The sequence below is a fragment of the Larimichthys crocea genome, chromosome XIII (assembly GCF_000972845.2).
Source record: "Larimichthys crocea isolate SSNF chromosome XIII, L_crocea_2.0, whole genome shotgun sequence".
In the NCBI taxonomy this organism is placed as follows: domain Eukaryota; kingdom Metazoa; phylum Chordata; class Actinopteri; family Sciaenidae; genus Larimichthys; species Larimichthys crocea.
The window spans coordinates 18,664,437-18,688,482 of NC_040023.1; the positions used below are offsets into that span (position 1 = coordinate 18,664,437).

At 36.8% G+C, this 24,046-nt stretch overlaps 4 protein-coding genes across 7 annotated transcripts; 2 read left to right on the plus strand and 2 right to left on the minus strand.

Annotated features, from left to right (window-relative positions):
• Positions 1-738: 738 nt before the first annotated feature.
• On the plus strand, positions 739-3,597 carry LOC113747450 (uncharacterized). Of its 2 annotated transcripts, XM_027287278.1 has the most exons (8): positions 739-1,052; positions 1,149-1,207; positions 1,325-1,357; positions 2,267-2,317; positions 2,418-2,834; positions 2,920-2,958; positions 3,057-3,110; positions 3,318-3,597. In XM_027287278.1, exons 1-7 carry the CDS (start codon positions 1,045-1,047, stop codon positions 3,074-3,076), a joined length of 627 nt encoding a protein of 208 aa, XP_027143079.1. In that variant the 5' UTR covers positions 739-1,044; the 3' UTR covers positions 3,077-3,110; positions 3,318-3,597. The 2 variants fall into 2 exon arrangements, with proteins under 2 accessions (XP_027143079.1, XP_027143080.1); XM_027287279.1 differs by lacking the exon at positions 1,149-1,207.
• A 111-nt stretch (positions 3,598-3,708) lies between these two features.
• tyrobp (transmembrane immune signaling adaptor TYROBP) lies at positions 3,709-4,854 on the minus strand. Its single transcript, XM_010739135.3, has 5 exons — positions 4,636-4,854; positions 4,525-4,545; positions 4,284-4,427; positions 4,121-4,188; positions 3,709-4,016 (listed from the first exon to the last, which is right to left on the minus strand). Exons 1-5 carry the CDS (start codon positions 4,814-4,816, stop codon positions 3,960-3,962), a joined length of 471 nt encoding a protein of 156 aa, XP_010737437.1. The 5' UTR covers positions 4,817-4,854; the 3' UTR covers positions 3,709-3,959.
• A 1,598-nt stretch (positions 4,855-6,452) lies between these two features.
• On the minus strand, positions 6,453-8,782 carry hcst (hematopoietic cell signal transducer). Its single transcript, XM_010739136.3, has 5 exons — positions 8,481-8,782; positions 8,038-8,114; positions 7,839-7,859; positions 7,496-7,630; positions 6,453-7,210 (listed from the first exon to the last, which is right to left on the minus strand). The coding sequence occupies exons 2-5, from the start codon at positions 8,081-8,083 to the stop codon at positions 7,167-7,169; spliced, it is 246 nt and encodes an 81-aa protein (XP_010737438.1). The 5' UTR covers positions 8,084-8,114; positions 8,481-8,782; the 3' UTR covers positions 6,453-7,166.
• A 3,537-nt stretch (positions 8,783-12,319) lies between these two features.
• On the plus strand, positions 12,320-18,636 carry nfkbid (nuclear factor of kappa light polypeptide gene enhancer in B-cells inhibitor, delta). 3 transcript variants are annotated; one of them, XM_010739137.3, is made up of 12 exons: positions 12,320-12,470; positions 15,095-15,231; positions 15,325-15,358; positions 15,847-16,037; positions 16,134-16,318; positions 16,879-16,984; positions 17,074-17,220; positions 17,323-17,374; positions 17,461-17,618; positions 17,979-18,095; positions 18,230-18,394; positions 18,496-18,636. In XM_010739137.3, exons 1-12 carry the CDS (start codon positions 12,455-12,457, stop codon positions 18,565-18,567), a joined length of 1,380 nt encoding a protein of 459 aa, XP_010737439.1. In that variant the 5' UTR covers positions 12,320-12,454; the 3' UTR covers positions 18,568-18,636. The 3 variants fall into 3 exon arrangements, with proteins under 3 accessions (XP_010737439.1, XP_019110697.1, XP_019110696.1); XM_019255152.2 differs by having other exon boundaries at positions 16,137-16,318; XM_019255151.2 differs by having other exon boundaries at positions 15,328-15,358.
• Positions 18,637-24,046: the final 5,410 nt, after the last annotated feature.

Here is a 24,046-nt window from a genome sequence, read left to right on the forward strand (position 1 = left end):
TACTGGGTAAAAACCTACCTCAACCTCATTGTTCCATTTCCACAAGCAACTCTCTGAACACCACAGGCCTGGATATAAGATAGTTAGGGGCAGATTTTATTCAGTGGGCCTATGTAATTCATTTTTTATATAATACTAAGAGTACAGCAGGCACCTGCATTAGATAACTATGCATATAGTTTCATATATATTCACACAGTTATACAGTAGCACTTTAATATAGTTGTCACAACCTTGTACAGTGTATAGAAAAGTCAAACATATTTTCCATATTTTATATCAGTTTATTTCTTATTCTATTTCAGTATATTGTGTATTTTATTTTTAGTATATTTTGTATTTTATACCTGTTTTTTCTATAGTATTGTATTTTACTTATTTAGCTTATTTCTCTCTATTACTTGTAGTGCTAAGCTGACCGTTTCCTCTTGTCCAGCACATTTCATTGCATTGCTGACCCTGTGTTAACCTGCATATGATAAATAAACATGAAACCTGAAACACATTACCTGGCCAACATATTTCAACCAAGAGATTTCAATAAAAGAATGCTCAGCAGGACCTGTTTCAAAAAGGTCTTTGTTTAGAAAAATGTTAGGGCTCACTGGGTAAATGCACAATGATGAAAAAATGACAGACAATACAAGGTCTGTGATGTCATTTGAAAGGACAGAAAAAGCCAGGGGCATTTCCCCGAAATAACAAACCACCTGTAATCAATACATAATAGAGCAAAAGACTAATCCCTTATGTGAGTTTAAATGTTGAGAGCATCTGTTTTCATCTTGAATTGATATAATGAATAGGCCCATTGTAAATTTCTCCTGTAGCCTAATTGTTGTTCCTCTGCCTGGAAGTTGTGCACCATTAAACACGCAGAAATAGTCTTTGACTGCAACTCAATCTGATACATGTCGCCAGAATCTATAATTAACCAAGGAAAGAACTATTAAAGGTGAAATCAGGACAAAGGAGCAGTATATAAAAGCCTGACGGCTCTCCTGCTGACCATCAGTGGACACAGCTGGAGGACCAAAGTCAACAATGAAGCTGTAAGTCTTTATATTTTGTCTCTTCAAATGTCTGTTACTGAAATGTATTTTATTTCCCAGCTGCAAATGATATTGACATGGATAAATTGGTTTCAGCTTCACCTGTTATCTACTTCTTCTGTTTGCAACTATGGTTGTAACATCCCCAATCAGAGGTAAATCTATCTGAAGAGAGGAAACATAATCAAATGTTGTTTTGAGCTTACACAACTTTTGTGAGATTCCCTAAAAATGACAGTAGGTATTTCTGTCTTTCTCTCTTTCTTTTCAAGCCCGAAGAGAAAATGTGTTAACCTTCCTAAATGGTGAGATTACTATTGTTTATGTCATTTTTATGTTTTCTTCATGCAAAATAGTCCAAGTACAGCTTTCGGAAATCAATCCAGATCTATTTAAATCGCTACTAAACTTTTGTCACATAATCCGTTCGTTATAGATGCACTGGGCACAGCTACTGAAAAGACCATACCTGCAACTATAGCAGGTGTGTGATTTAAAATTATAGCTACCAGCTACCAGAACCTCAAACTACTTTTTGTTCCTCAAAACATAAACAAGAGTTTCATTAACCAAGTCGCACAAGCGACCTTTTGTGCTGCTTTCTTGTTTAGTTTCAGGGCATGCTTAAGCAAGCACTTTTGATATTATCATTATGGTTACATATCATGTACCATACATATACCATCTCTGTGATGATCACTGCATTTTCTCATGTCTGCAGCATAGAGAAACGTTGCAACTTTGCCTGTGAAAGAACAAGATTTTGTACATTTTTTTTCCTGCTGAAAGAAATTACTGCAGTATATTAGTAGTACAGTGATTATTATTGAACCACCAAATGGGCTTTAAATATTATGAGAACTATTTTAGGCCTTCTGGAGTCTGCTCAGTTAGATTTATCAATCCTTAATATGTTCACGTAATAATCTGTGATCCAGTTCCAGTAGTGCTAACTACAGAGTAAACTTCTATTTCTGTTTTTTTATTTACCATATGCAGGTTTTAAGGAACATGCCAGTTAATTACATGTTGTTGTGCACTTGATACTGAAACAGGAATCTGTTCCTCTTTAAGTCTGCCCAGATTTTGATGCTAAGCTTCTGATTTGTTTTACTAGTGACTGGTGATTTCTTATATTCTTAATTAACTGTTGTTCAGAGGCGTGTCCCTCCAGTATATTAGTAACTTTGATTTACAAATTGTCTCGTTCACAGATATGTCAGAGGCAATATCTACAGAGACTTTTGACACCAATCAATATACAGGTAAGAATCTAATCTAATCTAATCTATTTTATCTGTTTGTCTGTAACAATGCAGACAACATACTGATGCAGATGTTAGCAATAGCCTTTACTCTTCCCAGATGTCTTCCAAGACCCTGACAGCCATGAGACCATGGTTCCTAAAGTTTTGGGAAAAGATAAGACACCATCAAGGAGGAAAACAGGAGGAGACAAAGACAACATGGAGCTGATCGATATGAGCAGTAGGCTGGTTCGGGACCTAGGCAGCAGAGATCAAAGTAGGCTACATGGGGCACATCAAGCAAGCAGAGAGCAGACTGATCGTAACAGTGAGGAAGGGTTGATGGTGGATGTTCAAGATGCCAGAGCCAGTCTAGGCAGCATTCTCCAAAGAAGGGCAAACCCAGGAAGAGCTAATGGGTCAAATGGTTTGATAGCACCAGGCCAAAGCAAAGAAGTGCAGGATTGGGATAGTTTGGAGGGCAACAATGGTAGACCTGCTCCAGTGGGCAACAGAGGAGATAAAGACTACGATGGTAAGAATCTCTACATTGTATTGTACTAAGAATTATATTCTCTGTAATCAAATGCTGAACAATTGTTTTTTTTAAATTCCCACAGAAACCAGAGAATTTATCAGCTCTGAAACTTATCCAATGGGTAAGAACTGTTTTCCTCCCTACTAGTGAATATTCTAACAAAATTGCCAATGCTGTCCTAAAAACATCTATCATTTCTTGTAATCCTCTTTCTCATAGGTGCACCTCCAGCTCAGTAGCTTGAGAGCCGAGCCTCCTGACGATCATACGGAGGTCTGTTTCCTCTGCGTTTGAATCAGACAAATGTTTTCTGCTTTCTATCTACACAGCCTGGCTTAGGAAACAACAACGCACATTTAAATGAGTTACATTCCATCCTCATCTAATTAGAGGATGAAATGATTTCCTAGATCTGGCTTTGTTAATCATCTGGCATGAATGTAATGTTGAATAACAATTGTTATTTCTGTCCTTTTTCAGATTCTCTTCCTTCCTCATAATGAGTCAGGGGCCACCATCTGTTGAATCATATGAGGCAGACAGCTTGCTTCCAAATACAGTTGCTTCAGGGACTTTTTCCATCCAAATTTAGATTTTACTTGGAGTTTTGTTATGCGATTTAAGAATTAAAGAGACAATTCTGAAGAAGACATTATTGAAACTGGTTAAAAAGAGTAAGCTACAGTAATATTTTGTATGATGATTTTGATGTCAAACATGTTTAGAAATGATTAACTAAGTCCTAAATGTGTCACTTTTATCTCCATATCTGATTTGTATTTATATATTAAAGGCAGTAATGTGAAAATATAGCAATATGAATAAAAAAATAAATAAAATGTAAAGAATGCATCCGTATCATTTCCTTGGTTTCAAAATAGTAGTTTAATTTATAATTAGTTGAATACAAATACATGTTTAAGACAACTTAAGATTAGCAAAAAAGCACAGTGCTCAGTGAATAAAATATAAATCATTACATGGAAAATACATATGTAACATACCATATACTGTATGTCTTTACCTATAGTGCTGCAGGTGGCAAAACAAGATGTTTGTAGAAGAGTGTGTGGTATTCTCCATATTACATGACATTTGTAGGATTTTTATAGTGCCATTGTTTCATTTCCTAAAGTGCCGAAGCTCACTGTACACATCTGATTGGACTCCATGTAACTCCTACAAAAAAGTCAAAGCATTTGATCACAGAAACATAAATTATATAAATTTAACCTGGAACAGTTGTAATATTTACTGTCTTAGTAGCTGAAACAATGCTTTACCTGGTAGGGAGATTCTGTCACCTCTGTTGCCATTTTCTTTGATATTGACGGTTGTAGATTTCTTTTACCTGTTAAAAAATGTAAAATTGTCAGTGACCATCTCCCATATTACCACCCAACATACTCACAAATTCCCAACAACACACATTAAATTAATCCTCACCATCATGAGAGTCCCATTCCCTCCTTCTCTTGTGGTGAGTTGCAAAGCAGAACACAGAAACAGCAATGAAGATGGTCAAGATTATATCAGAGGCAATAATGCCAATTACGGACGCCATGTTTATTACATAACACGAACCACAGTCTGTGAAGGAGAGAAGAGGTTGTAACACACAAATCAAAACACACAAAATCATACCCCAGCATCCCACAAGAACCAAAGGTTTGAGAAAGCTAGATACCTTGCTGTCCTTCTGCAGACCCTGAAAATATAAAGAATTCATAAAACATCAGGTAATAACAACAGTTACTGTATCATCCCCAGTAATTCACTATAAACACACATAACTCACCAAACAGTGAACCCACAATACAAAGTCCATCAGTCATCTTTCTTCTTGATGTTGGTTTCTGGTTAAGGAGGAAACGAAAAGGTTGAGGGCTACCTGTCCGTCTGTTCTGCTCTTTGGAATGACTGCGTTGTCGCACCCATAAATAAACAAGATGTTGGTTGTCAAAGATGGGAGGGTTCATCAAAAAAGAAATATCCGCTGGCTATACTGGCCATGCTGTGAGGGTGTCAACATGTGGCTATGTTAGGAGGAAGAGGTTGGCGTTTACTGAGAGAAGAGGAAGCTAGCGCTTCTTCATATTCATTGCATTCTTTATGTGAGGGCTGCTTGTCTCATATAAACACATTCTGTCAAATTCAATCATGACAATTCAGGCCTACTTTTTAACAGCATATTAATTCTCATATCGAAGTTGTGCCAAGTTAGGAAGCTGTAATAAGGTCAGTTTCATTGTACTTGCAGTTTCTGCTGAAATACGATTATATCTTTGAATAGAGCATTTCCTCATGACCTGTGGTTAAGTGCAGGCGACAGGCCACAGTCACTGCTACCTAGTCTGTGAGCCATCAAAAACCACAGGTTTATCTTTAATGATGCTGTACTGTCAGCGAAATGAAAGCACACCTTTGTTGTTTCTGTCAAGAGACTTTTTAGTTTTATGTATAAATACAAATGACAAAATACTTCAAATGATGAATATATTACAATTATAGCATATACCCTATGTGAAAAGCATGTGTACTGAGCATACACAGACAGCAACAACAATAAAATATTTATTAAAAAACAAATACATTTGAAACTAGATAGAAAATACATGAATAGAACAATAGAACAGAACAATATAAAAAACATTTGGAAAATCAGGGATAAAAGTTATAACAAAGTAAAGCTGGATAAAAATGATCCATGGTAATTCTTAAAAACTGAATAGATTGTTATAAAAACATTTACTGACTTCAGTATTAGGTGACTCATTAACCTTTCTTAATGACGTTATTGATAAGACTGTTTCAGATATATTTTTATAACCCGGCATTTCAAATACATTTATCATTAATATTTTATAACCGGTGTATGGAGAATTAGCTGAACTTGAACCAGGGGCTTTGCAATTAAATAGACAGATTCGTACATTGTGTTTAGCATCATTTAGAAAATAAAATAGATGAGGTGACGCAGCTGGATTTCACGGAGAAATAAAATGTAGATGTTGGTGTCTTTCACAAAACAGTGAAAGCACGATTGGTCCTAGAATTGAACCCTGAGACACCCCACAGATTATCAGGGCTGATGACAGGAGAAACGACATATATATAGTACATATTTTTTTCAAATGGGAATTTAAACTGTATCAAACAACTGAAACACAAGGGAAATTCCTAACGCACAACCTCCCTGCAACAACTTCCCATATTTTATGAAAGTGAGAGAGAAACAGTTTAGCTATGAACCTTCCAATCCCCTGGCTGGCCTCTCACTCAGGGTTATCTTTTCAAGAGTGTTTTCACTGCATAGCAGCCTGATGAAAAACACAGTGCACCTAAAGAACAGATAGATGTTACAGAGATATAGAATTGTCTTAGTGAACATGTTCTGTATGCTTGATTGAAATAGCTGACAGTAGTTTAACCACAGTCACCTCAGGGGACAGCCAGACGTAACTTTGACTACCTAAATAAGGCTCCTGTGTTAGTCACACTAAATGTCACTGAAGCACAGCATGATAACATAGGCGTATTTATCTCATGATAACATGAAAACTTTCAGCCAACAAAACGGAGCGCGTGAACCAAAGGACCACACACACCACACCATTGCATATTTAAAAACAGTATTTATTGAACACTGAAAAAACTTACTTATATTATTAATGTGTTGAATTTTATTTTATTTTATTTTTTAGGGAATTTTATCAACATTTCTCATCTGCAGTGATAGCGGTTCTGAGACTGGTACATTGTCAACTGTTGGTGGTTTGTCAGATAGACACCGTAAAACATCGAAGTAAAATCACTTGGTCTGTTTTTTTATTTTATTTTTGAAATAAATAAATAAATAAATAAACATTTAAAAAAAGGGCTATTTACTTGTCTGGGTGAAATACACTATTTAGACATTTTGCAAAAGTGAACTGGGGCGGGTGCTGTATTGGTGAATTTAAATTTATACACTTCCATTTTTACACACGTCACTATTTTCAGTCTGACACACTACAAGCAGTTAGGTAAAGAAAAGAACACCAGCACACACCGAGAAAGCTTCTTGTAAATTAATTTAAAGCCTTTAAATAAAACACTAAAACAACACTGTACACAATAGTATAAGTGAAGTAATAATCAAATCCTTTTTTGTAATATGGTTTCTATCAATTAAGAGTTGTGTTCATTGTATGTGTAATGAGCAGAAATGTGTCATATGCAATATATGTAGAGGTGTTGTTAATAGCATTTTATATATAAAATATATTTTCAAAAAAACAGGACCTAAAACTGTAACATCATTTCACGACGTACTGCACCATCTTTCTATTAGGTCTTGCAGTTGGCTCGGACATTCATATACACTTTGTCAGCTGTGTAGAGATGAGAAGAGAGACACAAAAAGAAGCATTTATTATTCAAAAAATATAAAGATACCGAATGTGCAAATAATGTAATAATATGATTATGAATATGAAATCAAAGAGGCCAAAAGGTTTTAGAAATAGGCTTTAAAAATATAAATAATAAATAATATAAAATGCATGGGCAGCTCTGAATGGTCTTTGGGGAGTACTGATCCCTGATAAACGCTTTCATTCAATGTACTGAACTCAAACTGCAGATATAAACATTATATTTCAGCTCCATTTCCTCACCATTGTCTATCCTCTGACGGCGCAAGCTTGCACATCGGTAGGTCACAATGACGATGATAAGGGTCAGCAACACATCTGCACAGATGATGCCTGCTATCGTCCCTGGCTCAATCCTGTAGCAAGACTCGGAGCTCTCTGGCAAACACAGGCAGACAGTTAATAAACAGACAGACAGACAGACAGAGTGGGATGAGGATGTGACCTAAGACTGACTGGAAAAAATTATTCATCATCCGTGGTTGTCTAACTCTGCATTTGTGCTGTTTATTTTTATCAATGATAATAATATATAATTGATCATTGAATTTCAAAGTTGTATGTGTCCTCTTTTTGTTGTACGTACCTGTGACTGCCACAGCCAAGTCTTAGAGAAAGAAAAGAAAACAGAGGTGAAAACATCTGCTGCTTTGCTGCTGATGGTGTTCAGCAACACATTTGTCAGTTAAGTTTCCACTTTGCAAAAAGTTTGTGGTTTCATCTTCCTGTCTAAGACCACCACGATGCATGTGTGTAATGAGAAGAAAGCTATAAAACATACTCACTGCACAGAAAACATATAATCACAATAAGAAAAATGTTGTGTGCCATTGCCAAGTTTGTCAACTCTGTTGTGTGCTTTCTGAAAGACAAAAGGAGACGAAATGTTGTCTTGTGTTACACGCTTAAAAACCGTAGTACTGCATTCAATAAAAGCGTTCATATCCTTCAACTTTCATTGTGTTTTGCTCTATCAACATTAAATCTGTTTGCCAGGATAGGCTTCAAGAAAATGAAAATCATCAACACATTCTTGAAGAATTTGTGTAAAATCATTCAAATAGATTCAGCTCTGTCAGCTTAATTTTATGTGACAAATTCTGTATTCACAGTTGTAAGAAACAAACTTTCCCCAGAAAACAGACCATTCTGATGTGACTTGACAGACATTAAATGGTTAAAAATTGGGATGAGAAAGAGAAAAAACAGTGAGTTAAGTTCCTCATACCTGCTGTTTATCTGCTGTCTGGAATCCAATAGATGATGTGATTCTAGTTTCCCATCAGTTTTAACTTTTGAGGGCTGACGTCTTTTTTTTCCCTTCCTCTGCTAGGCGGAAACTCTGCACCCACCTCTTTGTTTTAGTGTAAACTCAAATGTAGGTTAATAATTTCATAACAGAAAATCAGCTTGATTGCGGATAGTTTAAAATATGACAAATATGATACTTTGACTGTCCCTGAGAAGTTTGTCTTGGACTTGGACTCCACTTTTAAAATAACTAAATAGCAGAAAACCCCAGGGCAGCTGCATCTTTAACCTCCCTATGTTTAAAATACTAACATATACAGGTAAAAAAGAGAGAGAGAGAGAGAGAGGAAAAAAAGGGTTGTTTCTACATTAGGTAACTTCATAGCTCCTGCCAGGGAGTTTAAGTTGCAACTCACAGTGGAGAACATGAGCTGGTTTATCTTCAGGGCCTGAACACCGCCTATAGATCAATCGGTGAGAAAACATTTAGACAGAAAGGTGTGAAATCGCGTGGGCTGCTTTTTTCATACTCCAACTCTTGATTGTTCTTTACAAAATAACACTGACACTGACATTTACAATGACATTCAAGGATTAATGCTTTTAATAACCATGACAAAAGCACACGTAAACCATTTTGGCTTAGTTCCTTTCCTTAGACAGTCAGACTTTCACTTTGTTAGCTCAAAAAAGCTCAGCGGTTTTAACTTTGAGACGTGCTATTGAGTTTATCTGTGTGGTTAGTTGTCAGTTTCATTTTAGGTCAGCAGTGCCTGTAAATTAGACTGACTCTACAGCAGATGGAGCTGTGAGACTTCTACTGACAGCCTGCATCACCACAAATTGATGTTGCTGAAACTGAAAAAAGTAATCCACAGGTTTCACACACTTTTGTTCTTCATTATATCCCAGTTTTTTCAACTATAGATTCTTTCATAGGACTAAAATTAAGATTCAGTCTCATCTAAATAAATGCAGACTAAAACGGGGAGGAAAAGATGTGGGTGCTATGCAATCCATCAATCCATGTAATAGCTAAATAGTATTTATTAATCAGTGTATGCATTGTTTATGCGTTTAGAACAAAAATACATACTGTATAGAGTAGCCTACAGTACATCTACAGAGACACAAATATCCAAAACTCATACTGTACATAATGAATGAATGTGTCTGTGTATTTTAATAATAATAGAAAGGAAATGTATCAATTTTTTGACAGCTTCAAAGCTATATTGTATAACCTTCAACAATATGGGTCTGGGGAAATAGGAGCTGACATGTAAGCTATAGCACCACAATTCTGATGCAATTTTTAATGTTATGTGATTATTCCTTCTTTTCTATGTTTATTTGTTACTTCTTTTGTGTTTATTTTATTGTTTGTTTGTTGTTTTCTTTCTACAAGACAAATAAATAAAACAGTAGCCAAATTATCAAATTCAAAAACACGGAAGCTGAACCTGTTTGCCACCTGAAATTTATTGACACATGCATTAATATATGTCAGTACAATTTAGTTTAGTATTTGTTAGTTTAGTACTTGTTCAAGTCAATTATGTAAACATTTGCTATAACATTAGTGAACTATATTTTTTACTTATTGAGTGTGACTGCAAGGCGTTTTGCCAAACAGTTTTGCCAAAAACCACGCCAAAATTTAGAGGGTGACATCATCATTAGAATGGAGAGGGAGAGAAACATTTGTCAAAAAATAAATTTACAAACGGCTCTCGTGGCCACAAATGTCACTCTACAGAAATAATTTATACAGAGAAACGTAGTAAAATTCATGGGCTATGCAGCGATATCACTGCTGAAGTTGTCAGACTTGCGGAAGACACACTGATGTGTCTGGATCACCCACTGACAGCCCCATCTACTCCCCTGTAAATTGGAGAGGAGAGCATTGGGCACCTGCTCTTTCTCTATCTCCCCAGGTCACATTTTTTAACAGTTTCCACTAAAATTTAGCATTCACATGGTCGACAAGATGAAGATGCTCACAATCATTTCGACTTTTTGATACGACCTACCATTTGGCATTAGTGGCCACTAGTTCGATGGGGTTAATTTTGAGATTTTCTGTGTCTCTCAGCAGTCACTTCCACACAGACAGAGCACAGCTGCAGTTAATTGCTCTGGCCTGCCTTTGACTAACTTTATTAAAGTTTCTGTGCTACTGCAGTGTCAATAATAATGTATGGGCACAATGGGGCCAGATCAGGCACACTCAAAATTTCTTTAGAGATTTTCTAGTTAATATTATGTTTTATAGTTGTGGTAGTCCTGCTTCTTTTATTGAGATACGGAACAATACTGAAGATAGAGATGAATTTATTCTTCTCTTCATCTAATCTCTATAGCGATATCTGTGTATGAATGCAGTCATCATCAAATGATAGCCATGGGCTCCAAGATTGTTTGTTATCAGACTTCAGAGGGAATTTTTTAACATTTACATAACTTGACAGCAAACTTTTTTTTAGTTAACTTACATATCAATATAAAGTAAATCAACTTATAAAATAATATTTTGTATTATTGTCATTTATATATTTTATTTTATATTATNACTAAATTAGTTAAATGTGTTAAAATTACTTAAACCTGGACCACCTAAAAAATGAGAATGTTACTTACAAGTTAATGAATTAGTACAATATCCAATATCATAGTAATATATATATCAATGGCCTAGGACATACTCTTTTATAACAATTTGACTTAAGTAAAAATGACAATATCAAAGTCTAAAAGTACTCTTTTCCAAGTAAAAGTCCTATGTTCAAATTGACTATCAATGTACTAAATGTAGTTAAAATATCAATTTAGTAAGTTCTTAAAAATGTGTTAAATCATAGAGCTTTCAAGGTCCCAACAGTAAAAGCCACTTAAGTTACCTAGCTTTCAATATGTATAGTCAATATATATGTTGATATTGTTATCTTCTTTAGAATTGTACAAACACAAGACACTAATTTGTAAACAAAAGTTACTGTTAGTTCAAAAAGATAAAAGATGTTTTTGTGGACTTCACAGGGTCTCTTGTAACAACTTTATCCTTCTTATAAATACATGATGACTTCATCAGCAAAACATCACACAACTTCAAACTGAATCTGTTTAATCAACATCAGCACTGAAACACTTGTGACGGTATGTGGAGCCTTTAATCTACATCATATATAACATTTGTGGAGCATTTGTTTCATATGTAAGATGAAAGTAATTAGTTAGATAAACCAGTGAAGTAAAATGTTTCATCTAAATATTTCCCTCTAAAATGTCGTGAGAAGAAGTATAAAGTCACATATATTGGATATACTTTAGTAAACTAAAAGTACCTCAAAAGTACAACACTTGAGTAAATGTACTTTCAATGACTGGTAATCATGCTCAGATAGGAGCCATTCTGCATAATAGGTACTTTAACATTTAACATTTAGCTTACATTTAGCTGATAATACTTCTGTGTTTTCACTTAAATAACATTTTGAACTTTTACCAATGAAAAGGTATTTTCACATTATGGTATTGCTACTTTTAAGTAAATGATCTAAATACTTCTTCCAGCATTGTCTCTAATCATAATCTACCCTTCTGTTTAGCTGTATACTTATAGTATACTACTTCTATACAAATAGTTGTTGTTCACACATTTCTCATACTTTATTCAATTCTACTTATCTAAATCGTGGTTTGACATAACGGTGAATGTGTGGCTTCCCCTCTGCTAGAGGGCGTGGACCACAGCTGGGGGCGGTGATGGGGAACAACGTGCTTCTGTGTGTACAAGCAGCAGCGATAAGACAACAAGGCAGTCAGACTTCAGGCAACCAGAGCCTCACAGATCCCTCCGGCTCTGTAAATCACCTTATCACATTTAGAAACAGAGTGGTAACCAAGAGGACGACCTATTGAAGATTTCAAAGCAAAACCGTTTCTGACATGCACTTTGATAAATGTGAGTATACTTATTTTTCAATTGTTTGTCATGGCAGAATACATGTGTTATTGCTGGCGGCTTATATTTTCAGTGAGCGCAGCTCCATAGCCTGATGTTGATGTTTATTATCATGTTATTTAAAGCTATTACTTTTTACTTTACTAAAACATTACTTGAGTTACTGCATTGTATGGCTGTACAACATGTAATATACTTGTATTTAACATTGACTAATGAGTTTTTGTGTTACTCAATTAACTAAGTTTTATTTATAAGCCTACAATATTATACACCTATTGCTCCAGGTTAAACACATTTGATAGATTTTGTTTTGACTTTCACAGTATTTTTCTCACAGTATTTTCTAAAGATATCATGTAGGCTTGCTCTCAGTTTTCACCAAATGAGAGCATAATTCGGGTGAATCCAAAAGTCAGGACGTTTGGGGAAACCCTGATGCACCTCCACCCCTGTTCACTTGTTTTCATTTCCCCTTTCGATGAATGCTAGACAAGCAAACTCTGTGACGTGATAACTTAACATTCTTTGTTCGTGCCTTCTGTGACACAGGCCTGAATGATTACATATTTTATCGTGTTGTTCAACCACAAAATGAGGAAATTGGCTCTGCGCTGCTTCTTTCTTTCTATACAGAGAGTGCAAAAGAGAAAGGTCGTCGGAATCCCCAACCTCCCACGCACATGACTCAATGTCCAGGGGTTTCCACAACTCTTATTTGAATTTAGCAAAGACTAGCCCAAAGCAGGGTGGGGGCAGTTTAGTGTAATCCCCGAATGTGTATGTATGTCTGACAAGATGCCAATTTTGACAAGACATAAAAAGACATTCCCTCACTTTTATTTTCTCTCAGCTGATGTGTCAGAGCCGTGTTCCGTGTTGAGAAACTTCCTCATCTGGTCATTTTACTGCTGTTTAATATAGATTATGTAGTTACATGTTGCATCATGACATCATCTGTAAAGAGGCCACTGGTGGCCTTTAGTTGTAAAGATCAAATGAGTCAGGATTGAGTAACCTATAGTAACACCTTCTAAACTTGAAAATGAAACTTTCGCTGAAATGTACTGAGTTATGTCATTTATTCTGATAAAGTGACCTTTATATGTGATGATGACATGTCTCACACATCAGCACAAACGCTTATTGTTTAGGACAGGTTTTCACCTGGAAGTAAGGTTGTTGTTTTTGACAGAGAGAGTGAGAGAGAGAGAGATGGAGAAGATACTCACATGGTCCAAATGTACACAGACTCATATTTCTCTCTCACATGCCGAATTTGCATAGATTTTTTTCAGGAAGTACAACCTCTTTGTATGTACACTGGTGAACAGAGCTGTCTCTGTGTGGTTCTTGGCAGCAGCAGCCAGCACTCACAGACTTAAAAGAAAGAGGTGAAATAACAAAAGAACGTGTCACTCTTCTATCGCTATGTCTCCCAGTACAGTGCAAAGCACAAGGCAACAACACGTGTTGAGGTGACGTGCCTGTGACACACCAAAGACAGGAAGTGGTTTGCGTTTCTGTTAGCGTAATGGAGCGAGACAGGAAGATGTCATAGAAAATAAGAGGTGGTTATCCCATGCTAGATTTTTCTGATGAATCTGTCTGGTTTGCAAGGCCACACGATCTGTGTTCCTAATGGAGGAGGTTTCTCAGAGCTTTATCTTTGTACTCAGGTTCCACAGACAGGGTGGAAATATCACTTTATCTTTCACGTATGGGGTGAAGTTTTTAAGGAAACAACCTGTGTGGTAACATAATTTCTGCTGGAAACAACAGAATTCTGTTTTGCGATATTTTTTCCTATTTTTCTCATTGCCTTTACCTGTTCAATGGAAATGATACATTTGTATCAGCAAGGGGAAAACACACTCATAGTATAATGGATTTGATATTGATGTCTAAAGGTGAGCATGAAATTGCCACAATGGAGCAACTGAACAGGCAACGTCACAAGTCATAACATTTTAATGCTATTAATCAGACCTGCATTAGTTTGAATCAATAATCCAAGCTTACAACATAATTTACATCTTATTTATATTGCATTTACACTAGACTACTATTCTTTATTTACAATTTACTGCTTTAATAAAGCCAAGCCCTTCCTAATGAGGTGAAGAGTGAATTTGTAGATGTACTCTAGTGAGAGTAAGCAGACAGAGAGAGGATATCGATACTACAGTATTATTTCTATTATTATTTATTTTATTCTTGACATATTTTGTGATTCATAAATACAAAAAAAGGAAGTTCAGAGTCTGTCTACGTGTTAGTATCTGAAAAAAATCTGAAAGAACAAACAAGTTTTGTAGTTTCACATGAGCGACATCAACACCAATATTCATGTGATGATTTATAACTTTACTCGTTGCCTGTTTAGGTTTTTGAAAGTTGGCCATACTAAACAAGACATTTGAAGATGTCACTTTGGGTTCTGGGATATTGTGGTCTCTCTATTTTCTGAAATTATATAGACCAGTAAATAACCAATAATTGAAAGAAATAGAAAATATTATATCATCATCATAATATAAATATCAACGCACAAATAGATAATGAAAAAAGCCGTTTTAACATGACCAAATAGTCATCCCTTTTGCATTACCTTTCTTTTTCAGCTCCAAAAGAGAAGCCGTGTTGCACTCTGCCAACAGTGAAGAAACTCTTGGAGCAGAAGAGAAGGCGTGAGACCTCCTCTGTGCCACCCTCCTGCTCTACGGCCAGCACAAGTCCTGTTCCTACACCTACTGTTACAGTAAGGCAGCACACAGAGGGTTCAGCATCTCATTAAGTATTATATTATAAATATGTGATGGCTTATAATTTCTCTTCTTTTTCTTTTTCCCAGCAGTTGTCTGCATCAGAACCATTTACCATTACAGGTAAGAGCAGCAAAGCATTGAAAGGATAAATCTGGTCTTAATTTATATTTTACTTATTGTAAACTAATTTCATGATAAGATTCATTGATACTAATGAGTATTGTGTGTGATAGAAAAGTGATATAGCTTATTTCTCTGTGCTGTAGAGCTCCATTGTTGTCCATAAACTGCAGTCGAGCACACTGTTGCCCTGGGTGACATGTTCTTTTATTATAACGATATGATGATCAGCACTGTGGTTAATTTTTTTTTTCCACATTCATCATCTTAAACAAATGTGCCACTGAGACAGTGACAGAAAAAAAACTGAAAGACACACATTGTTGATTTTGGTCTTTTCATGGGAGTTGTTGACAATAACAAAACAATAGAATACCTTCAGTCTTGTCTGTGTAATTATATAATCTTGACTATTTAGATTAAAAAGAATATAAATATTACTCACTGACTCATCAGTGATGAATAATGTTCTGCCCCCTCCATACTAGGTGCAGCAAGCAGCTACTCAGACATGGCAGTGAGCTACGAGTCGTGGACTCCAGCACCAGAGTCAACACTCAGTTACTACCCTAGTCATCCAGGATCCAGCTACGCTCCAGCTTACAGCCTCCCAATGACATCTGAATATGGCACACAGCAGCAGGGCTCAGGATACATAGATACGATGCCTCAGACATATGTAAGAGAAACTCTATCTACTAACATGTTGTATTTGTAAGTGCTTAATCAAACCTTTATGTTGTTGATTGAATGTTATATCCTGAATTCTTTACAGCAGGAGTGCCCGATGACAGTCGCAGATCCCAACATGGCTGCATCTTGGTCACTTCTGGGTCCCAGTCTGCCCACACAGCTGACTTTTGGTTCGACGATGGATGCCACCAAGCTTGAAGAGGCCAGAATGCTGCTACAACAAATGGACTACAGCAGAGCCACCAGGCAGGATGAAGACGGAGACACGTGAGTGCTTATGAGTGAATGCATGTGCGATTTATATAAGTAAACTTGTAACTGGCAAACATGGGCCCCTCATTTTTCTTTGTGATTATAGATTGTAATGTTACACTGACAGACACACACACACACACACACACACACACACACACACACACACACACACACACACACACAGACTACTCTGAATTGTTAGTTATTTAGCATATTGTGTGAAAGAGGAAAAAAAAACGACACACATTTTCTTTCTGGACTCGCTTAAACTCTCACTGCTGACATTACTGTGTTGTGTGAGTGCACAATCTATTTACTCCCAGTGTAGTTTCGTTTTCAGTCGTAAAAAAAAAAGTGAGAGCCACGTCGTAGTCCTAGTGGTAATCCTAGAGAGATTAAGTAAACCAAAAGATGTCAGTGAGTCAGCCACATGCTTGATGATTAGAAACTCAGATAAAAATGGAAAGACAAATTTATCTCTGAAAGGGAATGGTGTCAAATTGGTTGTGGGGATTACCACATTTTTCCAGCCTCGTTTGAAACTAATTTATCATGTGCTCTTGTTCTGTTAGCATCCTACACATTTACACTGCCAAGGGGCTCAGGGAGTGTGCCTATGCTGCTGCAGAGAGGCTGAGGGATGTAGGCAGGCTTGATGCCAAAGAACACAAGGGAAAGGTATGAAGAAAAAAAGTGTCTTTTTTATCACTAACAGAAGCGCAGGATCCTAAATTCTCTTCTAAAATCAAGTGTGTGTGCTTCTGCAGACTGCTTTACTGGTGGCTGTGACTGCAAACCAGCCAGAGATTGTGCAAGATCTGCTGTCCTTAGGGACTGACATCAATGCCTGTGATGTTAAAGGACAAACTGCCCTTCACCTGGCTGCCCACTATGGCTTACCAGTGGTTCTGCAGGTAAAGAATTACTGAATTATTTCAGCATGAATATCACAGCAAGTCAGAAAAGTTATACAGAGCAGACCTTAACAGTGACTCTTTGTTTTTGTTTTTTTGCAGGCACTTCTGTCTAGCAGGCCACCTCCCAACCTGGAGGCCCGCAATTTTGAAGGTGATTTAATGCTTTAACCAAGTTTTCAGCACCATTTCATCATCCATTAGAGCCTTAGTTCAAATATTACATGTGTTCTTCTTTAGGTATGACTCCTCTGCACTGTGCAGCCATTTCTCACAGTGTCACCATGAAGGCTCTGTCCAGCAGTGCGCTAGTAGATGTTAGTCATCAGACCAAGGCTGAGGAAAAGCTCTCCTGTGTGCAGATGCTTCTCAACACTGGGGCGTCCCTGCTTAGCCAGGTACAGCACAAATCTTTCCCTTTTCTAAATGTGACTTATGTAATAAGCCTAGATCCATAGATGTGTCACACAAAGATATGAATGAATACAGATTAGTAATTGGTGGGTCAGCAATCAGGTACAGAAACATCAAAGTCTAGCTTTGTCTAACCCTAACCTTTCAGTCATATTTACAGTTCATAGGGGAAGTGCCCAAGTTTTATCTAACCACAATGAAGTCATAGTTCGAGCTATTTCCCCCCGCCCTATTCGCTCTTTGGTGTGCTCTTTCTTGAGACCTAAACGTCTCAGTCTGACTTGTGATTTTGTCTTGTGGTTTCATTATGTTTTTTTCCATCACTTCCAATTCTCCAATTCCAGGAAATCAAAAGTAACAAGACTGTGCTGCACTTGGCTGTAAAGGAGGGGAATGTTGATCTGGTGCGTTATCTGCTGAGGATTCCCCTGACAAACATGAAAGACTTTGTCAACATGAAAGTGAGTCCCACACTGACACTGACACTCAAAACTGGATTTTAAATATGCATGCGTTTGTGGGTTTACGTGTATGTGCAAATACACACCTGACTGTAAACAATCTGAGTCATGCTGCATTTTCCCTTTTTCTGTAGGCTCATGGTCACACAGCTTTACACATGGCAGCCGGTCTCCATGGTAACCCCCACCAGGAGGAGATCCTGCGGATGCTGCTGAGGAGTGGTGCTGATCCCAGTATCCGCAACCTGGAGAACGACCAGCCGGCTCACCTGCTGCAGAGCGGAGTCCAGGGAGATCAGGTGAGCTGCCCCAACATTTTAACAGCCAGCCAGAGCCACACTGTACTGCTGTTTCAGTTTTCATCAAGGGTAATTCATTATCATTTCCTTTTCATTTCTAGCTCAAGCTCATGCTGAAGAAACGAAGTGCTTCCTCTCGTCGACGTATCGTGTCCTTGCAGGACCAGGAATGATTAAAATCACTTGTAATCCCCATTTAGTGGGAATAAGTCTTTAACATGATGCCTCTGTTGAGAAGGGGATTTAGTGTTATGTCGTTTTTTTGGGAGTCTCTGGCCTGTATATTGTTAACAAACTAATTTGGAATATTAATCTCTAAGTATAATTCACATTGGATTAGACAGATGATGCTTTAACACATAAAGCTTAAATTAACTGCGTTTTAGTGTAAAAAAAATGTGGTGCTTTATTTATTTTTCTACGCACAGGGTGAAGGATTCATGTAGGTGAAGTATTTCATACCTTCATGAACCATTTCACAAAATACTCCTGCTGTTGCTGACAAATTGGACATGTTCGTTTAAAAAAATCTGACTATTAGAGACACTTTCATTTCTCTACTTATTTTGGTCACACTTGATATTTAACATTTTGAAATGAAAACCTGAAATGAACAGAAATAAGGAGCTTTAGTTATCTTTAAAAAGTAGAAGATATATACTGTGGAAGGTGGAATAATATTCATTTTCCTGACTAGGCTACACTCCCAGTTTAATGTTGATTTCTATGAAATCGTTTGTAAGACCTCCAGGACAATGTCCCTGAAACCCCTCTGACTCTCTTGTCAAAAGCCCCCATCATAATAAGTTATCATATTGATACACTGAGTGATGGTTTTGATTTCAGTCAGCATGTGTGCTTATGTTAAGAATGCGTGTGTTCAAGATGAGATTAATCATATAATTTAACTTCCTTTCAGTATGCATCATACTTATGTGCATAACAACGGGTACAATTTATTTTCTTTGTGGAAAAAGAAACTTTACTGTGTAAAACTATTATGTATTTGAAACTGACTGCGACAAAGAATGTTCTTATCACATTGACATTACATGAGTAAGTGCGGTGACAAATTGTCTGACTCGGTGTACATTTTAGTCATGAGTCATGAATAAAATAACAACACTGTATTGAAAAAGTTCCATCCACTTGTTTTGATGTTCAGGGCACTCTTGAACAGTCCCTCTTATATTTGGCTTCAGAAATTAGCAGCATGGAAAATACAACATCCCACTAGAGAGGTGTGTCAGAGTATTTATTTTTCAAGCCTGATTTCCATCGACATTTACAGCCATGACAGTGACCCTTAGTCACAGGTGAAATGAGGTCTGTGTGCAATTTGAGTGATACACAAGGTTTGAGCTGTCTGTCACCTATGTGTCATCTCTGTTACTAGTCGTGTAATTCCTGTAAAGTACAAAGATCAATGCCATGTGTCATAAACAGTATAAATATAGATGTGTCCTCATATAACATTGAGTTCACTTCAAATAATTTCAAGCAACAGAATTCTTAATTCAGATCATTATTAGATTACCAAAGACACTGATAAATTCATATTAAAATCATATTGAGTAGACCTTTATTTGAAACAGTGGTCTCATTGTTTATGTGTTACAGATAATTTCATTTTTTTAAATTATCTTTACCTCAAATGAAAACAGAAGAAATGACAATAGATGATAATTAAACCCCAAATCAACACTTGAATACACATTTCACTCATTGTTATGTTGTTTTATTTTTGTTTAACATTCTTAAAATAAAACACGTTACTGAACATTGTCTTTCAATTTTCATCAAGATATTTTATGAGCTATTTTGTTTTAGCATGTTATACTTGATGCACTTTTATTTATTGTTTTCTCATTATTTTGTCATGCCGTTTGTTTTAGCTTTCTTGGGAAGCATTAAAAAAAAAACAAGATGACAACAGAAATTCAGAAAAAGGAGGACAAACTGTTACAACTGATCAGTGCATGCAGTTCTTTGTTTTGACTTGGAGACTTTGTTAGTCTATAAATGTTTAATCATGCTCTTAATTTTATTGTTTCACAGGAGTGAAATGTAAGGAAGAGAGACAACAGTTATTGCATTTGTTTGATTAAAAGTATCCTCAAGTCGCATGGTTGGGAATATTTTTTATTTCTTTTTCTTTTTTGTGCGTCTTAGACAGGCTTTTAACCCTGAACACTTAGACAATGCTGAGCAATCTACAAAATCTACAAGATATTTTGCTTACTTAGGACTTCAGACTATACTTCAAGACTACAGAATTCAGTGGGAGACAATTAAATCAGGTTAGGGAAACCTGTTTCTTGATCATCCATCTGGCTGAGGTATATTAGCCATAAGAGGAATGGCCATGGTGTGTATTGGCTGGCGTGGGTCATGTGACAACCTCCTCTTTTTCAAGTATATTCAAGGTTTTCTATACAGTTTGAGGAGGTACTGGAAAAAGAAAAGGAAAGATATCAGAGAGTAAATAAACAACATTATATATAATAACCATTAACAGTGAGTGAACTTACCCTCTGTCTTTGGAATTTGGGTACCAGATGTGTTGGAACTGTGAAGAAAAATATGAGAGGAAGTTAGTAATTGATTTTTTAAAATTCATCATGATGACTGATTATGGAATATAGTTTGAAAACTGTGGCCACAACTTCAGGTTGGAGTTGGATTTCATCAAGCGTATCCATAATGGGGGTTAAAGGGTTAAAAAAACAAACAGTTGAAGCCACAGGATTCGGAGGTAATTGAGGTATACTGTAACTACAGACCAAAATGCAGCTTTTCGTCCTGTTCAAACAGCAGCTCTTGTCTTTCTACTTGTCTTGCCATACAAGCGGCATGCGATCAACTGCGAGTACACACCACCCACTCACTACCAACACATGAGGAGTGTGCTGCATACATTTAAAAATCAGGAGCAAGCACTGAGATAAGGAGAACATGAAAGCACTGCCCACGTGTGATTTGTCACACAAGATTCTGTGAAAACTCTTTAATGTGTTGGAAGTGTGTTTTTTCTTTTTTTTTTTTTTGGGTTGTGTATGCAGAACAGGGAGGGGGTATTTAGAGAAAAGGCATCCAGGGCAGGGATAGGAAAAAAAGCTGTGGGAAACTCATTTTTAGTCAAAGAACAATACTGGAAAAGATGTTTTTTTTCCACACTGGTTGGGTATCCCCTTCAAGTCAAAGTCATACAGCATGCACAGGCGGATCATCCACTAAGCCTTGCACAACTCTTACTTGGATGAGGATTTTACACATTTTGTGAATTTTTTACCTGTTTGAAGAATGGTAAATTAGTATACAAGGCAAAGGTGCTTAGGTAAATGTGATAAAGCCTCTGTATTGAAGTAATATGTAAGAGAAAATCTAAACTTACTCAAGGCTATTAAAATGCCAGAGACAAACATAATAACAGCAAGGATAACCCCTGTAGTCCGCAGTGTCTCATAATCTATAAAGGACAAAATCATATGGGACTTAACCAAATAAAGCAATTGAAGTTTATGATGATCTGTACAAAAAATATATTTAATAAAGCTTTAATAAACATTGTGCTTTTGATGTTTTGGGAGATGGTGTAAATCTTACCATAATCAAAATCACTTCGGTCTGTAAACATTGTTTCTGAAAAGAAACAAAAACTGGTAAGTGATAGAGCCGATTAAACATAAGTTCAATTGAACTGTCACATATAAACAGCTACAGTCATAGTGAAACGATATATTATACTGAGTTCAGCACCAGAGGCAGCAGTAAGCTTTAAAGGGTGTGTGTTCAGTTCAGCTCTATGGACAGTATAAGGTTTGCAGCTCTCTAGATCTGCAGGCTTGGCTCCTCAGGATTTTTTCCCCCCCCACTGACAGGAGCTCAATGCAGCAACTTTGCTCAGCAGAAAAAGATGCACCATGAAAAAGTGGGTTACAAGCCAGCAGCAGGATAAAGGGGTATCATCACAGCAGCAAAGAAAGAAAGAGTTTTTTCTCATGAAGTGCTTGAAAGGTGATCTGAAGTTTAAAAGACCACTTTTAGCAATTTTCTATGTAATGCTGCTAATAAAGATTAATACTTTTGGCCGATGCAGTGATTTATTATTCACATATAAGTGTCTTTCAGGCTACAGTCTGTGCCAAGTCGTTAGGAGATCTGGACGTCAATAATGCGGCTTGCATGTTGCTGAACCTTCACTCCCAAGTGGCTGAGCTGGCAGTTTGTATTTCTTAGCACGGTTTTCTTGCAAACAAAGACTGCTCAGTTTAAAAGTACTAAACATCTTTAGAATTGCTTTTTTGTTAAGTGGGGAACTTCTTTTGTTATAACTGATCCATGAATCAGCAGTAAATTGGCTCTTGGCACCGAAGCAACAATGCAGCAGGCTAATTACATAAAAACAGTTATGCAAATAAAACAGTTCATGTGATCAGTCCAAAATAAATGATGATCACAAAATGATCACATGTATAATAACCAATGAAATACATTATTTTCAACTCAGACTATCTGTAGAGCTTGCAACTGTTAGTCAGTTACAGCCTTAAAAGATCCTATAAAAGAAGAAAAAAAGTCAAACCTGTGGTGGCCATGGCTGCACTGTCGAGATGTTGAAGAGCTCTGTCTCCCAGATGTTTAGCAGGTTGCTGGGTTGCAGTTTAAGGTTGGATATAGCTGGGTAGGACAGCAGGCAGGACTGCTTTAGAGGCTTCACTGTGAACTCAGCAATGAGCCCTCTGGTGGCCACAGTGAAGCAATGCATTCACAGTAATGGGGTACTCCCCATAATGAGAAATGTGGCAGGATGTGGATGACAGGGGATGGTGGGACCCCACTGTAGCCCAAAGTTAAAATAAATAGTAAACAAGCAATTTAATCTTACTGCAATATCATCTTCAAAAATCTACAGAGGATCACACAGTCACTGTGGTATGTGTGAGTGTTTGGGGGGTGGAGATTTACTATATGGGTGGAAAATGAAGATATTTTGGACATTTAAGGGTTGCTGCTTTTGCTCCAAGATCCCTAAAATGACTTTTTATGGTAACATTTACAATTTTATTATGATATAAACGTAGGCTTGCGTGCTCAAAATGCACCAGTCTCCATGTGTTGTCTTTTTGTGCAGTGCAGTCATCCTCACTCCTGCAACACCAGGGAGAAAATACAGCCTACATATGCAGCTTTTACATTCACAGGGGCTGCTAGGCTCACTATGGTGGAAAATCTGCCAATGAACATGGAGATAAGTAAAATTAAGTGGGGGTTTTTTTTGTTTTTTTTTTAAAGACAGCCTTCTCTAAGAACTGCACAATGCAGCACATAAATCATTCACGCTCTTGCTGCTGGTAGTTACTACTGCATGTGTAACTGAACTGACTGCAGCGTCAGCAGAAGCAGGAGTGCAGCATAACAGAGGGCTGTTCTCTGGTCTACTTCTAATGGCAGAGAAAATGAAATAATGATGCATAAAAAAAAAACATGAAAAAAGAAACATTTTGTTGAAAGATTTTTATTATTTGGCATCAATTTGAAAGTCAATAAAATACAAATGATAATCACACTGTTGCCACCGTATAAAGTTGGCACATTATCTAGTAACAGTTATGGATGATAAAAACATTAAAAAATTAAAAAAAAAAAAAA